The following is a 17140-nucleotide window of genomic DNA, read 5'->3' on the forward strand; positions in this document are numbered from 1 at the left end:
TAGAGAATTGCGCCAGAAACATTTAGAGGTATGCCACTTCAAAATCCGATTAAGATAAGTTGAGTTATGGAGTATAGAACTTCAGCCTTGGGACATTTTTTAATTTTTTGAACTTCTACAACATTATACACAGAAAAATTCGAAAAAAATTAAAAAAAAAATAATTTTGTAAATTTGAATGCAGATGTGTAGAGAATTGCGCCAGAAACATTTAGAGGTATGCCACTTCAAAGTCCGATTAAGATAAGTTGAGTTATGGAGTATAGAACTTCAGCCTTGGGACATTTTTTAATTTTTTGAACTTCTACAACATTATAAACAGAAAAATTCGAAAAAAATTTAAAAAAAAATAATTTTGTAAATTTGAATGCAGATGTGTAGAGAATTGCGCCAGAAAAATTTAGAGGTATGCCACTTCAAAATCCGATTAAGATAAGTTGAGTTATGGAGTATAGAACTTCAGCCTTGGGACATTTTTTAATTTTTTGAGCTTCTACAACATTATACACAGAAAAATTCGAAAAAAATTAAAAAAAAAATAATTTTGTAAATTTGAATGCAGATGTGTAGAGAATTGCGCCAGAAAAATTTAGAGGTATGCCACTTCAAAATCCGATTAAGATAAGTTGAGTTATGGAGTATAGAACTTCAGCCTTGGGACATTTTTTAATTTTTTGAGCTTCTACAACATTATACACAGAAAAATTCGAAAAAAATTAAAAAAAAAATAATTTTGTAAATTTGAATGCAGATGTGTAGAGAATTGCGCCAGAAACATTTAGAGGTATGCCACTTCAAAATCCGATTAAGATAAGTTGAGTTATGGAGTATAGAACTTCAGCCTTGGGACATTTTTTAATTTTTTGAACTTCTACAACATTATACACAGAAAAATTCGAAAAAAATTTAAAAAAAAATAATTTTGTAAATTTGAATGCAGATGTGTAGAGAATTGCGCCAGAAACATTTAGAGGTATGCCACTTCAAAATCCGATTAAGATAAGTTGAGTTATGGAGTATAGAACTTCAGCCTTGGGACATTTTTTAATTTTTTGAACTTCTACAACATTATACACAGAAAAATTCGAAAAAAATTAAAAAAAAAATAATTTTGTAAATTTGAATGCAGATGTGTAGAGAATTGCGCCAGAAACATTTAGAGGTATGCCACTTCAAAATCCGATTAAGATAAGTTGAGTTATGGAGTATAGAACTTCAGCCTTGGGACATTTTTTAATTTTTTGAGCTTCTACAACATTATACACAGAAAAATTCGAAAAAAATTAAAAAAAAAATAATTTTGTAAATTTGAATGCAGATGTGTAGAGAATTGCGCCTGAAACATTTAGAGGTATGCCACTTCAAAATCCGATTAAGATAAGTTGAGTTATGAAGTATACAACTTCAGCCTTGGGACATTTTTTAATTTTTTGAGCTTCTACAACATTATACACCGAAAAATTCGAAAAAAATTAAAAAAAAAATAATTTTGTAAATTTGAATGCAGATGTGTAGAGAATTGCGCCAGAAACATTAAGAGGTATGCCACTTCAAAATCCGATTAAGATAAGTTGAGTTATGGAGGATAGAACTTCAGCCTTGGGACATTTTTTAATTTTTTGAACTTCTACAACATTATACACAGAAAAACTCGAAAAAAATTAAAAAAAAAATAATTTTGTAAATTTGAATGCAGATGTGTAGAGAATTGCGCCAGAAAAATTTAGAGGTATGCCACTTCAAAATCCGATTAAGATAAGTTGAGTTATGGAGTATAGAACTTCAGCCTTGGGACATTTTTTAATTTTTTGAGCTTCTACAACATTATACACAGAAAAATTCGAAAAAAATTTAAAAAAAAATAATTTTGTAAATTTGAATGCAGATTTTTAGAGAATTGCGCCAGAAACATTTAGAGGTGTGCCACTTCAAAATCCGATTAAGATAAGTTGCGCTGCGCCTATGTCTCTGGAAGCTGCATGCTTAATCATAACATTCTAGCTTGTGTAGTTCCTGAGATCGAGGAGTTCATACGGACAGACGGACGTATCAAGGGTCGGACTGATCAAGAATATATATTGTTTATATCGTCGGAAACGCTTCCTTCTGCCTGTTACATACTTTTACTCTCTTACTCTACGAGTAACGGGTATAGTAAATGTACATTATACTACGCAACGACTTTTCCTTACATTGGAAAATAACTACATACTTGTTTGCTGTCATTTGGAGTGGGAGGAGAATCCCCAGTAAGCTTAAACCAAAAGTCGATGAGTAATTTCATTTATCTATAGTTGCCTATATTTAACTGCCCTCTGCTGTTTGCTCTTTATAGAAAGCTCTCAAGTGTTTGGCCATTTCCACGAACAAACACACATACTGACAGCCACCGCTCTCGAGGACACTTCAGTGGGTCTTTTGAAGTGGTCGGCGGTATAAAAGCCGATCGCACTGGCCAATTGCCTGACAGTCGAAGCAAAAAAATGAAGGCCCAAACAATGGCGAAGGTGTTGAGTGCGGTGGTGCTGGTGGTGCTGGTGGGTCATGTGGCCGGTAACACTGCAATCAGTTGCCACACTTGTGAGGGAGCTAATTGCCAAAGGGTTAAACTGAGTGCATCGCAGACATGTGTGGATTCCCTGGACTATTGTGTGACCATCTTTGATGAAGGTGAGTTGAGAGGGAAAAAATGACATTTTCTTATTAAATAAAAAACAAAAATATTGTTAAATATTCCAGCCAAGGTTTTGTTCAAGGGTTGCTCCCTGGAAATTCCCAAAGACTTGCGTTCCAAATGCAACGACGATCGCTCATGCCACAAGTGCAACACCAAGCAATGCAACCATGTGGGCTCCGCCAAGTATGCCTGCATTCAGTGCGATTCCAGCAAGGCAAGTGAAGAGTTTCCAAATAGAAAACCCCATTTTAATTCTTACATTTGATTTCCCCCAAAAGGACTCCAACTGCGCTTCGAATGCCGCCAATTTGGAAGCAGCCCGTTGTAGTGCCCCCACCGCTCCAAACTCGTATTGCTATGTGAAATCCTCGGGAGGATCCATTGTGCGTGGATGCTCCACCACCGAAACCGATCAGCAGAGCTGTCTGAACGATGCCAACTGCCTGTTGTGCTCACCTGGCGACATCAGGAACTGCAATGCAGCCAACATCGCCGAGAGCTCAAGTGCTGGAAATCGCTTCATCCGGTTCCTGAAATAATAATTATAATGTAATATTGTATGTGGGTCAAGAAATAAATTAAATGAAATTATAAAATATATACAACTAAACATCCAACAGAATGATAAATTATTTTATTCATAATAGCCAAATAAAAATATTTTTAAATTCAGTATGATGCTATACGTATATTGAATAGTATTATGAATCATAGTACATTAAGATATCCAATTAGAGCCCCTACTACAGTCATCTCTAGTTAATTGGCAAACCAAAATACTAAAATTAATACGAAATTGGCATAATTTTTAAATTAAATATGTAACAATCAAATTCTTAGAGATGATCCCAAAAAAAAATTCATAAGGTAACTCTTCATATATGTATGAAGAACCTATGACAAGTCTTTGTTGAATCAACAAATGTATTTGATAACACTGGTGCTAATCTAAAACAACAACCTTCAATTGGCTGACTCCAAAGTATCTGACAGATATTTGATCTAATTCGTTGTCTAATCTAGGGAGATAACCCATTAATGGCAAAAAATTCCATTAACGATGTAAGCTTGTTTATTTACTTATGACAAAGGAACTACTTTAAAACTACCCCACAAGAACTCACCTACTTGAAGGAACCACACAAAAACAACTGAATTGCTTATGCAATTTTTGAAGTGATGGACAACAACTTAACGAGCTTAATTACTTCAGTCTGCTATCTAGGAAAAAATATCAGTAACATCGTCTTGAGAGACCAGAATTTATATAAAGCGAAGGCTAGCCACTGGCAGCTTTTCAATGCTAAATATTCCTTCCACAATGTCAAACTTAATTTTTATAGAACTCTTGCTCGCACTTCTTTTGACCAGCAGCTATGTTTTGGCATCGGAAAAGTGTATTTATTGTCGGGATATAAACTGCCAAAGGAGTAGCTATGATGCAGAGGAACAATGCTCAGATAAATTGGATTCCTGCGTGAGTGTTTTCAAGGCAGGCGAAATTCGGGCCCAAGGATGTCTGGAAAGTCTCGAAGATGATTGGCGAGAAAAATGCCAGGATAAAGATAAAGGACATGACATCGATTGCGAGATATGCGTAACCGAAAGGTGCAACAATGTTGCATCCAAAAGGGCTAGCTGCCTTCAATGCAACAATACGGAGGTAACTATCAAAAGAAGCAAAAGTTTTACATTTGTTAAATAACTTCCTTCTTTCAGGATGCACAGTGTGCTGAAACTCCCGAACTTCTAAAGGCGGTACAATGTCCTATTGCAAGATCTGGTAGAAGTTTTTGCTTTGCCAGTTTGGTTGGAGACGTATTAAATAGGGGATGCTCCCTGACCCTTTCAGATCAGGTCAAATGTCTGGCCGATCCGAATTGCCACTTGTGCGATCCGTTGGAACAACCCCATTGCAATGATCAAATTGTAGAGGCAGATGACTCACCAACCACTCAAGATCCGACGGAATCTACAAGTTCTTCAACGGAGTCCACGCCTAGTTCCACAATCACAACTGAATCATCTTCAAGTTCCTCAAGCAGTACATCAACAAGTTCAACAACAAGCTCAACAACAAGTTCAACAACAAGTTCAACAACAAGTTCAACAACAAGTTCAACAACAAGTTCTTCAACAAGTTCTTCAACAAATCCACCAGAAACTACACAATCCACCACAGAACCTTCGACAACCGAAGAGGTTCCAACCACAACCGACAAACCCAATTCGGCATTCGGTTTGCACGCTTCCGTATTCGTGATCTTTGCTCAATTGGCAGTTTGTTTTTACAACCCACTTAAATAGGCAATGAGGCAGCGCTTCGCCAAAATTCCCACGGACTTCTCCAATCTATATGCGACATTATTAAAATAGTTTTTATGATGTGACCATAAATTATTCTTTGCGATCAAGCGTAATCTTGTTGGCTTTATGCTGGGTTTCTTATGTCATTGACTGAAATTTGATAAGCCCGATTATCTGGCGAAATACCAATAGTCCAAATACAAGCTACTTGTATAAGCATTCTATAAAGTTGATTTGGTAATCTTTAAATAACATGAATTATAAATCCAAAGTAACCTATTAAGTTTCTATTATTAGCTGGCTAAAATCCTTTTTTCGTGTTGAAGTATGAAAACTTTAGCGAGATAACTAATTGGGTTATTCCGATTACCAAATCTGCAATCAATTAAATAATTTTTCACTCATGTCATGACTCATAAGCTACAAGTCTTTCATTGTAAACATTTATTTGCTCCTCACTTATAGTCGACTTCATGACATTATAAAATAAATTGTCTAAAGTCCAATTGGGCGCAATAATAGTAAGCAATAACATTATAAGATTAAGTTCTTAGGAAAAGCCAAAGTCTTTATCTGGGGTTTTCCAAAAACTATGTGATTTACAATTGCGAAAAGGAGCGCCATGACAATCGACTAATAATCGAAATAGCTATCGACTTTTGAAGCTTTAAGCCATTTTCCTTCGCAGATAGTTATTTAAGTGCTTTGAACTGATTCGAGTCTTCGCAAAACTAGCTGCATATGAACAAATATTTCAGGGAGGCTAACAATGGCCCCCATTTGGCGGCTTTTAATGGCAGAAGTCCTCTAATCAGTCAACATATATTTCGGCTGTCCGACGAACAACCTTATCGAGTGGTGTAAAAGTGTTCACGACTCCATTTCGCCTGATAATGACCGGCTTATCTGTATAGTTTTTGTTGCGTTTTATGTTAATTCCCCTCAATCGGTTATAAATAACGAAGCTTTATCGGCCGCATAGCAATGGCAACAGCACCTACAATATAATCGCTTTGGGACCCTAATATAGAGCAATAATCAAACAGCCACGATAGGACCCATCGATCGATCGATTGCTCGGCTTGTCGCCATTGGAAAATCTATAAAAGGCCTCACATCAGCTAGCTAAAAATTAGTTGCCGGAATCCATTTTTGTGGCTAATACGGAAATACGCGAAGTGGCCCTCAAACGATCATGAAATCAACGGCGGCAGGAGTAGCTCTGCTACTTCTTGTGCTAAATCACTCAAGTGGTAGGTTCAAGTGTAAATCAAGGATTAAGATTATTGTAAAGCGAAAGTGATCTTGATAGTGAAGAGTGTGAAAACTGCAAGAAATAACCGAAAACTAACTCAAAAAAGGATTATACATAATACAAAAACAGCTATGCAATATTATTTTACGTAATGAATTTCTTTAAAAGAAATTTAAAGAAAAAACGCAAATGAATTAATATTGTTTCCTACCCTTAAACTACATTTACTTACATAATAAATACTCACTACTTACTAGGAACCAAGTTAAACATTCTTTGGGAATTGGGATTGAACAATAAAGAAATAAATAAAAAAGACTAATAATAACCTATCTAATCAACCAAAAGTATCTGCTCGTGTTAGTCGCCATCGGACAATGAATAAAACAAGTGTACTTCCGTCACTCGCGCCGCCATTCATGACTCATACCCATGCTTTTATGGGTGTACGAGTATATTAAAAATTTATCTACTATCAATAAAAAGTGCACTTCATGATGTGACATACACGTGTAACCCATGTTGGTTTTGGTTGGTTCAAAGTATTCCTTCCTCATAGTACTCATATTCGTGTGCTTATAACCTTGCGAAATACCTGCATCCGTAATCGAAATTTTCGAGTGCCTTGGAAATCCATTCATTGATTTATGGGGATTAATTCAAGCAAAAGATTAGAAGTTGCTTTTGGACTAGTGTTAAATTGACGCCAAGTCGGTGGTATGAAACAGTTTGTTGGTGGATACTACAAATATAGAATGATTACAATATATTTATAATATATGTTACTCATGTCCAGCTTATCCTAATACTAATAGAGAAATTGAAAACCACTAATTGATAGCCCTCCTGCGTGTGTCAACTTTCTCTTTTATATTACAAGAACACGCTTCTTGATAGATTGTATTCGGCAATCGGTGTGAATTGGCCGATTTATGGATCTGAAAGCAATTATTAATTTATTAATTTATAAGCTGATTAGGGAAAAAAGATCGCGACGATGTGGTAGCGGCAGCCTTCAGACATCAAAAGTCATAAATAACAAGAAATTCGATTATCGCGCGGCCCATAAACTCTTTAATACGTAACAAGCCATATAGTGCCATTAATTATACGTTTATGAACGTATTTTCCAGCTTGGATTTAGATTACTTGCATAAGGACATAAGGATCACGTGTATTGGGTTTATTCGCACTCAGAATGACTGGGTTATTGATCATGTTATAAGAGACATAGTAAGAACTTAAGTTCTATATTTAAATCGCATCTATTATTTGCAGATGCTCTGCACAACTGGCATTCGGGTCCCATCAATTGCTATGAGTGTTCCACACTCGACGAGTGCTCGGCAGGATCTGGAACCCTGCGAAAATGTCTGGATAACGATGGCCAAAGTTGTGTGGCCATTTTCAACAACGATGGTGCTGTGATTGAGAGAGGATGCAGCGACAACTTGGCATCGATTTGCGCGGATGGCGGGGATAATTGCTACGAATGCCGATCCCACGGATGTAACTCCCTGAAAACCAAGGAGAGTTTGCTCGATTGCATTGTTTGCGATGCCCAGAGCGATGATAATTGTGTCTTCGATATCGAACTTGTGACTGAGAGAAGGAAGTGCAACCAGCAATGTATCACAGCGCTGTACCCAACAAATACTGAAGAGGGTGCTCCCCTGGAATTGGTTCGCAGTTGTCTGGATGATCTGGACTTGGACAACCGAGAGGCCTGTGCCGAAGGATCCCTCGAAAACTGCGTAGCCTGCAGTACGGCAGGCTGTAATAAAGTGGATCTGGGTGTCCGAGGAAGCTGCAATGTCTGCAAAGGAGACTGCAGCAATCCGCAGTCAAAGACCTGCCGAGCTGTGCCATCTGGAGACCAGCCAGAGAGCTGCTTCATCGAAATCGATGCATCGGGTGCGATCTACGAAATGGGCTGCCTGAGTCAATACAACGTGAGCGATGTTACCCTGATGGAAACCAACAAGCAGTTGTGGTACTGCACTGGTGACAATTGCAATGTCGAATCTGCTCTGGCAAAACCACAAGCATGCAAACTGTGCAGCTCCAGGACGGATGAGGATTGCGCAGTGGCTCCCGAGAATGTGGAGTCTGTTACGGTGTGCCGAAGTCTTGTGAACACCGATTGCTATTCAAGGATCATGGATGATGGACACACGGAGCGGGGTTGCCTGACCAGTTTGGAGGATGAGGCTTACCTGGACTGCCTCAAGGACAGCAATAGTGCGCAGTGCCTCAGATGCACAGGAGAGATGTGCAACGAGCTGGTGGGTTTGGTTTCAAATTGAGTGGGATATATTGAAACCATTTTATAACTATTTAATGTATATATTGCAGCTTCAACCCACTGAGCGTCTGAGCTGTCAGATTTGCGATTCCAGTCAGGATGCCTCCTGCGAGGGATTACCCGCCGCCTCCGCCCTATGTCTGCTGCACACCTCCAATCAGCAGTGCATCACTGCCATAGATGTCTTGGGAAATACTCAACGTGGATGCAGTGCATCCGTGAAGTGTGAGTCCAGCAACCCCAAAAGGTGTGAGGTCTGCTCCGGAGCCGATTGCAACACCGGCAATCTGAAGAGGTTGGAGGATGGCCAGCCAGGACTGTGGGGCCAGAGCTTGCCCCTCAGCTGCCAGAGTTGCTCGGATGCCACCAGTTGTGCCGCCAGCGATCTTGCGAATACAACTTGCTCCAGTAACTCGGACTATTGTGTGACCGTGTTCAGTGCGGATGGATCTGTTTCGGCTAAGGGTTGCAGCCAGTTGGTGGAGCAAACCTGGGCCAGTTACTGTGATGCCAATGGCGGAAGCTGCCACAATTGCAACTCCAACGGATGCAACAATGCTAGATCCCTGGACAGCTACACCGAGTGCATCTACTGCGACTACGAAAACGAAGATTGTGCCACCAATGCCACAAATGTAAAGACCCGCCGCCTGTGTAATGGCCAGTGCTATACTGCCTCACGCCGCAGATCCAACTGGAATTTCATTTACGACACTGTGCGCGGCTGTTTGGATGACAAGGATCCGGAGGATCAGGCGACTTGCATCGCTGGCACCGATGCCGCATGCATAGCCTGTTCCGGAGCCAACTGCAATGTGGAGAACATATCCGAAATCTCACAGTCCTGCTACAAATGCTCCGGATCCAACTGCGATGACCCGGTGGCCAGTCAGTGCAGCGTGTACAGTCCCGGAGATCGTTGCTATATCCTGTTCGACTACAATGCCGATATCACTGGCATGGGCTGCCAGTCCGACTTGGACGAGGAGTTCGTGGACGAGAACTTCCACTTTCTGCTGTTTTGCGATGGCAACGATTGCAACTTCTTCGACAACTTACCAGTGCCACACGAGTGTATCGTCTGCGATTCGGCCTATGATCCCAACTGCGCCACGGACCCTTCCAAAATCACGTTAATAGGAAACTGCGGGGTCTTGCCGTACACCAGCTGTCAGACACGCATCATAAGTGAGTATCATACAGTATAATTCGAACTATACCTTGAATTGATGGGGTAATCCTCTCCTAGATGGCAGAACCCAGCGCAGTTGCTTGAGCAGCTTAGAACGCGACCAACTGCAGGAGTGCCTCGATGGAACAGGCAACTGTGTGGTTTGCACTGGCGATCGCTGTAATTCGGAAATATATCCCGCGGATCGTCGTCGCTGTCAGCGCTGCGATTCACTCACGGATCCCACGTGCTCGTCTGCTCCCGATGCATCGGAGGTGTGTCCCTACTACCTGGAAAACGAAGGCTGCAGTGCCAAGCTGGTGAATGGCGAAACCTATCGTGGCTGCCAGCGGGAGTTCACCTGCGACGACTCGGACAAACAGCACTGCCGCATGTGCTCCGACAAGGACAATTGCAATGTGGCGGATCTGCTCAACTCGTACATTGGATACCCGAGCAAGTGGATAACACCGCCAGTCAATTGCTATTCCTGCAACGGCACCGACTGCCAGGGAGCCAGTTCGGGCACCTTGGGCAAGTGCACTGGAAACGACGAGCAAAATTGTGGCACCGTTTTCGATGCCTCTGGCTCGGTGATCTTCCGGGGTTGCTCGGACATCCTCTACGAGGACGCTGAGCTGCTGCAATACTGCGATGAGAACTCGGCCAACTGCAAGTTCTGCAAGTCCAGCGGTTGCAATAACGCCAAGGAGCTGAGCACCTATGTAGACTGTCTGTTCTGTGATGGAAGCGATGAGGCCGAATGCGTCCGAGAAGTGGGCGTCATAAACCGAACTCTGTCCTGCCAGGGCAGCTGCTTCACTGGCCTGTATCCCCGCAACCGATCGGAGTCCAATCCTGTTTACGATCTGGCTCGCGGCTGCTTGGACGACCTCGACTACGATGAACGCGAGGCATGCTCTGCCGGCTCGCTGGAGAATTGTGTTTCCTGCTCGGACGCCACGTGCAACAAGGCCGATGTTCCCGAGGATCGCCTCAGCTGCAATGTGTGCCAGGATGCCGCTTGTGAAACGCTTGCCAGTCAACTTTGTTTGGGATATCGGTCCGCGGATCAGTGCTACATACATGTGGGTGTGGGCACTGTCAAGGCCATGGGTTGCGCCACCGATCTGCAGGATTCATTCGTGTTGACCAACCGCAGGGACCTGTATCTCTGCTCCGGCGACAACTGCAATACCAAGGATAAGCTGAAGTTGGATGCCGTTGCCTGCCATGTGTGTAACTCCACTTATGATGATGGATGTGTTGGAGGCAGTGCGGCTTTGGCCACTGAATGCGCACACTACATCAATCCCGAGTGTTATACTTTTCTGAATGAGGATGGCGTTTTGCTGCGTGGTTGCCTTATGGATACCGATGACGAGCTCTTCGACGAATGCTCCAGCGCTGGCAGCAGCAACTGCACCATTTGCAGCACGAATAACTGCAACAACGAGGTGTATCCCTCAGATTGGCTGACGTGCTTGCGCTGCGACTCCGCCAGCGATGCCGATTGTGCCCTGAGTCCGTCCAGCTACTCGAGCTACTGTCGTACCTATTCCCAGGACGATGTCTGTGTCACTGCTCTGTCCAATGGTCGCACCCGTCGTGGCTGCCAGTCGGAGCTGAATTGCGATGCATCTCAGGCGGGCAGCTGCCGAGTGTGCTCCGGAGCCAACTGCAACACTGCGGATCTCCAGTCGGGCTACGTTGGTGAGCCAGGACAGTGGACGGATCTGCCGCTGAGCTGTCACGTTTGCAGCGATGCCGCCAGCTGTGCATCTGTGGGCACGGAAACCACGAAGTGCGAGGGCAACAACAAGCAGACCTGCTCGACCATCTTCGATTCAGAGGGTCAAGTGGTGGCCAGAGGATGCCGTGACGCCGTCTTGGCTGTCCATGTGGACTACTGCGATTCGAACGGAGACAAGTGCCTGCAGTGCAAGTCGGATGGATGCAATAACGCCGTCTCCTTGGACTCCTATGTGGACTGCTACTTCTGTGATGCAGAGTACGATGCGAACTGCGCATGGGCGAAGCCGGAAAGCACCAGAAAGTGCCAGGGTCAGTGCATGACGGGATTGTATCCTCGCAGCTCATCCTGGGACTCGGCTCTGCTGCCCACTCGCGGTTGCCTGGACGACTTGAATGAGGCCGAACGAGCATCCTGTGCTGCGGGAAGCCATGCCAATTGCACCGCCTGCACTGGAGCGCTGTGCAATGGAGACGACATCATTGCGAACCCACTGGAGTGCTACACTTGCAAAGATCCCTTCTGCGAAAACCCGGACACATCCAAGTGTGTGGCCTACCGGGAGAATGACCAATGCTATTTGGCTTACGACGAGGCTGGTGTGGTGGCCATGGGCTGCACCAGTGAGTTCGAAACGCAAGTTATCAAGGAGCTGGTGGCCCAGCAACGTTTGCTCCTGTGCTCCGGACAAAAGTGCAACGAGTACAGCATCACTCCCGATCCCAACACTTGTCTGCAATGCACCTCCACGGATGATCCTCGCTGTGCCACCAATCCGAACCAGTTGACCTCCACCAATATTTGTTCCCAGCTGCCCTACACCGAGTGTGTTACCCAGATCGATAGTCAGGGCAACACCATTCGCGGATGCATGTCCAGTTTGGGTGGAGACGATTTCTACGAGTGCCTCACTGGCGATGGAAAACTCTGCGAGACGTGCACTGGAGAACGTTGCAACGGCTTGTCCGTATTCCCCGCGGATCGCAGAAAGTGCTACCAGTGCGACTCATCCAGTGAGCCCAACTGTGCCACCTCACCAGCTACTCTTACGAGCAGTGTGTGCCCCATTTACTCCCAGGACGAGTCCTGTGTAACCACATTGTTGAATGGCATCACGCACCGAGGATGCAGCTCGTCCCTCGCCTGCTCCGATCCCTCCGATTCCACGACGTGTCGCGTTTGCAGCTCCGCCGATGATTGCAACACCGTTAACCTAGAGAAAATTGGCGAGGATGGCTTGCCCGGCGTGTGGCAAGATGTCCCCATCGAGTGTCTCGCGTGCTCGGGAGCAGATTGTGCCTCTGGTGGAGGTACCCTAACCAAGTGCTCGGGATATGACAATTGTGTGACCGTATTCAGCGAATCCGGTTCGGTTACCCAAAGAGGTTGCTCGGAGTCCGTGTTTGCGGAGTCCGACTACTGCGAAGAGAGTCCCGCCTCCTGTCCCCGTTGCAATTCCAATGGCTGCAACACTGCCGACTCCCAGGACAAATATGTCCAATGCATCGTTTGCGATTCCAGCGTGGACTCGAATTGCGTTAGTAATCCCACACAGATCACAAGAACACGCCAGTGCCATGAACGTTGTATCTCCGCCTTCCTGCCGCTCTTCAACGAAACTGAGGATCCCAGCTATGCGCTAATCCGCAACTGCTATGATGACTTGGAAAAGGAGGATCGCGATGCCTGCACAGCCGGTAGCAAGAGGTTCTGCGCCACTTGCGAAGGTGCCAAGTGCAATTCCGAGGACTTAGTGGCCAGTCGGCAAAGCTGTTTGGTATGCCAGGGAGACGAGTGCCAGAGTCCAAAGGCTAGCAGTTGCTCCAACTACAGGGAGCACGATGAGTGCTACATACAGTTCGATGAGGAGAGGTCGGTCAGCGCGCTGGGTTGCCTAAGTGAATTGAGCCACGATGATATCTACTTGCTGAAGCGCTCCAAGAGATTGCTGACCTGCAGCGATAACGATTGCAACACCTTTGAATCCGTGCCGGAAACCCAGAGCTGCAGTCTGTGCAACTCTCGTACTGACGTCGCCTGTGCGATTAGACCCTCAAATGTCCCATCAGCCTCAGAGTGCAGCTTTGGTGGCTATCCTGAGTGCTATGCCCGTGTCCTGTCCGATGGAACCACGGAGAGAGGTTGTCTCTCCAGCCTGGAGGACGACGAGTTCCTGTCGTGCTACAACAGTACCTCTGAGACGTGCAGCTCCTGCCTCGGAAACATGTGCAACCAACAGCTTTATCCCAGTGATCGCCGATCCTGCTACGTTTGCAACTCCGAAACGAACCCCAATTGCGAAAGCAACCCCAGTAGCCTTGCCGTGTGTTCACTGTACGATGCAGATGACCAATGCGTGACCAATCTGAGAAACGGAGTGACCTACAGGAACTGCGCCTCCTCGCTTAGTTGCGAGTCGAATTCCAAGAGCTGTGTCTACTGCGAGGGCGATGGATGCAATCAGATCGATTTGGCCGCCAAGGCCGATGACAATATTGGCAAGTGGCAGGACCTTCCTCTGGAGTGTCTTACCTGCGAGGGTATCGGCTGCCAGGAGGAGGAGATTCCCTCGCTCAAGTGCCAGAACAACAACGAGCAGGACTGCGTGACAGTGTTTGATTCAGATGGTGCCGTGACCAGACGTGGCTGCCAGGATGAGGTCGAAGCGGATGCCACCCTCCTCACTTATTGTGGCATCAACGCCGCCAGCTGCCCCTCTTGCAAATCCAACAACTGCAACAATGCCACTGCCCTGAGTCAGTACACCAGCTGTATTTACTGCGACACCTTCAAGGATTCCTCCTGCTTGTGGAATCCCACAAGTGCCAGCCACAGGACTCGCCAGTGCCAGGGACAATGTATGACTGCTCTGTACGGCAGCACAGATGCTGGCTTGGATCTCATCCGCACCTGTTTGGATGACAAGGAGGCCTCTGACCAGCTGACCTGTGCCAGTGGCAGTGATTCCACCTGCGCCGCCTGCAGCGGTGACTCCTGCAATGTCCAGAGTTTGCCCGAAGACCGCCCGAGTTGCTACACCTGCGAGGGCGCCGAGTGTGAGGATCCACAGCCCCAGACCTGTGCCATCTACAAGCCCGACGATAGCTGCTTCCTGTGGCTGGACGAGGACAATGATCTGAAGCAACTCGGCTGCCTCAGCTCCTTCCGCAACCAGGATCTGGAGTCCATCATCAAGACGAAGCGCATTGACGTCTGCAATGGCACCAACTGCAACATTCCCCAACTGCAGTCCCCCGTGCGATGTGCTGTCTGCGATTCTCGCGAGGATCCCTCTTGCGCCACCGATGCCCAGGCTATTGGAACCTTCAAGACCTGCAGTCAGTTGCCCCACACAGAATGCTTCACCAGATTGGAGAGCGGTACGTCCAGAGTGAAGTTTTTAGTCAAATAAATCCTTAGCCTCTATATCATTTTGCTTCTAGATGGCTCCACCCAACGCGGCTGCCTGTACGATCTCGGCCAGACTGAATTTGCCTCGTGTCTTCTAGGAACCGATGCCAACTGCACCGTGTGCTCGGTGGATGGTTGCAATCGTGAGGTAACTAAACACCAAAAACCACATATAAACTTATTTAAAATGTACTGAATCTTACCCCATTTCTAAGATCTTCCCTGCTGATCGCCTGGTGTGCTACTCCTGCACCTCTGCGGACGATTCCAGTTGTGAATCGGATCCCTCGTACACCTTGGCCTGTCCGTGGGTCAGTGAAACAGAGACCTGCCAGACCCTGCTGTCCGGAAATGTCACAACCCGTGGTTGCAGCAGCAGCGTCGAATGCGATTCCAGTGACTTCCGCAACTGCCGCAGTTGCTCCGGCATCGAGTGCAACGCCATCGATCTGGCCAACCGGGTGGACGATGGTCAGCACGGCTTGTACCAGAACTTGCCCCTGAAGTGTCACTCCTGTGTGGGCGAACATTGCCTGAGTTCGCTGGGACCTGCGGTAACTTGTTCGCTGAATCCCGAGCAGGACTGCAAGACTGTCTTTGAGGCTGATGGCGTGTCGGTGAGGAGGAGAGGTTGTGCGGATGATGTGGATGACTACGAGGATCGCTATTGCCGAAAGAATCCTGCTTTGTGCTTCACCTGCAAGTCGAACGAGTGCAACGATGCCTGGTCCACCGCGGAGTATGTGAGCTGTACCTACTGCAATTCGGCCAACAAATCCAGCTGTATCACCGATCCCAAGGAAGCCGACTTGAGCAGCCGCAGTTGCAAGGGTCAGTGCTTGGTGGCACTGAATGGAGCGGATCTGATTCGTTCCTGCTTGGACGACAAGGAGCTGTATGACCGTCCCGACTGCAGCACCGACGAGAGTGGCACAAACTGTGCCGCCTGCTCGGGAGCAGAATGCAATACCTTCTCGTATCCCGCCGATCGACTTAGTTGCCACACCTGCGCGGATGCCACTTGCTCGAGCAGCCGGTCCCAAGCCTGCTTGGCTTACGAAGCAGATGACTACTGTTTCGCCAAGTATGCCGTTGCTGGCGGAGTGGAGCTGATGGGTTGTGCCAGTAGCCAGAATGACTCCAGCTTGGAGCAATGGCAATCGGCCGATCTGTTGTACTCCTGCCAGGGCAACGAATGCAACGAGCTGAGCCGACTGCCCGCCGAAGGAGAGTGTCTGTCCTGTGATTCCAGCAAGTCCTTGGAGTGCGCCCAGGATCCCACGGCCGTGCTGACCACCATCAGCTGCCATGCCCCCAACTCCGATTGTATCACTCGCCTGGAGAACGGCCACACGATCCGTGGATGCAAGAGTGCGCTGAGCTCCATCGAAAGCAGCAGCTGTGTGGCCGATGGCAGCTGCTCCGCTTGCTCCGGAGCCAAGTGCAACGCCGAGATCTTCCCCAACAACCGACGACGATGCTACATCTGCAACTCCATCAATGATCCACTTTGCGCCAAGCATCCTAATAGCTTGCTCGTGTGTCCCGTTTATGCGGCCAATGACGAATGTGTCACATCTTTCAGCAACGACGTCCTGGTGCGCGGCTGTGCCAGCGAATTGGAGTGCGAGATCGACAATGAGGATCACTGCAACAAGTGTGCCACGGATGGCTGCAACACGGTCGAGCTTACTGGCTCAGCCGGCGGACTGTCCGGACTAGGATTGGGTCTCACCCTCATCGTCGCCTGGCTGATCAGCTCCATTCAGCGAGTGTAGATATATCCGTGGGACAAAAAGGCGTTCCAGTTCAATTTGCGCCATCTAGTTAAGTAGATTTATGTAGAGTATGCTTATATAATTAGATTGCTGTGCTGAGTGCGATGATCGCTCGATCTACCAACGATTTGTAAATAAACGAAAGCGACAATATCGAACAATTTCAAAGGCTCTTAGTAGGAATTTAATGTTACTTCTAAAAAGAAAGCGACTATTTCTGCAGAAGTTTTCTTTGCAGGCATCTAATTTTCGCAGTGTATAAAATACACCATATATCCTAGTTCTCTATTTATTTTGCAATGTGCCCTGTCCACACTTGGTTGGTCCGTCCTGGAAGCCTTAACGCCTGTCTACCTGGCAACTCCTCCAGTTTCTACGCCTTTTCTACGCTGAGATATGCCAGACAGATTTTCCCCTTTTCCGCCGCACTATTTCCACGTCAATTTTGCGCTCGAATAAAGTTGAAAAGTGAAATTGCCTCTC

The 17140-nt window shown here is 46.2% G+C and overlaps 3 protein-coding genes across 3 annotated transcripts; all 3 read left to right on the plus strand.

The window, feature by feature from the left end:
- The first annotated feature begins 2460 nt into the window (after positions 1–2460).
- Positions 2461–3281, plus strand: LOC6548155. Its single transcript, XM_001975082.3, has 3 exons — positions 2461–2670; positions 2740–2891; positions 2956–3281. Exons 1-3 carry the CDS (start codon positions 2484–2486, stop codon positions 3214–3216), a joined length of 600 nt encoding a protein of 199 aa, XP_001975118.1. The 5' UTR covers positions 2461–2483; the 3' UTR covers positions 3217–3281.
- A 716-nt stretch (positions 3282–3997) lies between these two features.
- Positions 3998–5403, plus strand: LOC6548154 (uncharacterized protein DDB_G0271670). The gene is made up of 2 exons (XM_001975081.3): positions 3998–4340; positions 4397–5403. The coding sequence occupies exons 1-2, from the start codon at positions 3999–4001 to the stop codon at positions 4982–4984; spliced, it is 930 nt and encodes a 309-aa protein (XP_001975117.1). The 5' UTR covers position 3998; the 3' UTR covers positions 4985–5403.
- Positions 5404–6120: 717 nt separating this feature from the next.
- Positions 6121–16825, plus strand: LOC6548153. Its single transcript, XM_001975080.3, has 6 exons — positions 6121–6237; positions 7518–8524; positions 8595–9732; positions 9794–14848; positions 14912–15027; positions 15095–16825. The coding sequence occupies exons 1-6, from the start codon at positions 6180–6182 to the stop codon at positions 16655–16657; spliced, it is 8937 nt and encodes a 2978-aa protein (XP_001975116.1). The 5' UTR covers positions 6121–6179; the 3' UTR covers positions 16658–16825.
- Positions 16826–17140: the final 315 nt, after the last annotated feature.

Source organism: Drosophila erecta, unplaced genomic scaffold (genome assembly GCF_003286155.1).
Source record: "Drosophila erecta strain 14021-0224.00,06,07 unplaced genomic scaffold, DereRS2 tig00000092-arrow-pilon, whole genome shotgun sequence".
In the NCBI taxonomy this organism is placed as follows: domain Eukaryota; kingdom Metazoa; phylum Arthropoda; class Insecta; order Diptera; family Drosophilidae; genus Drosophila; species Drosophila erecta.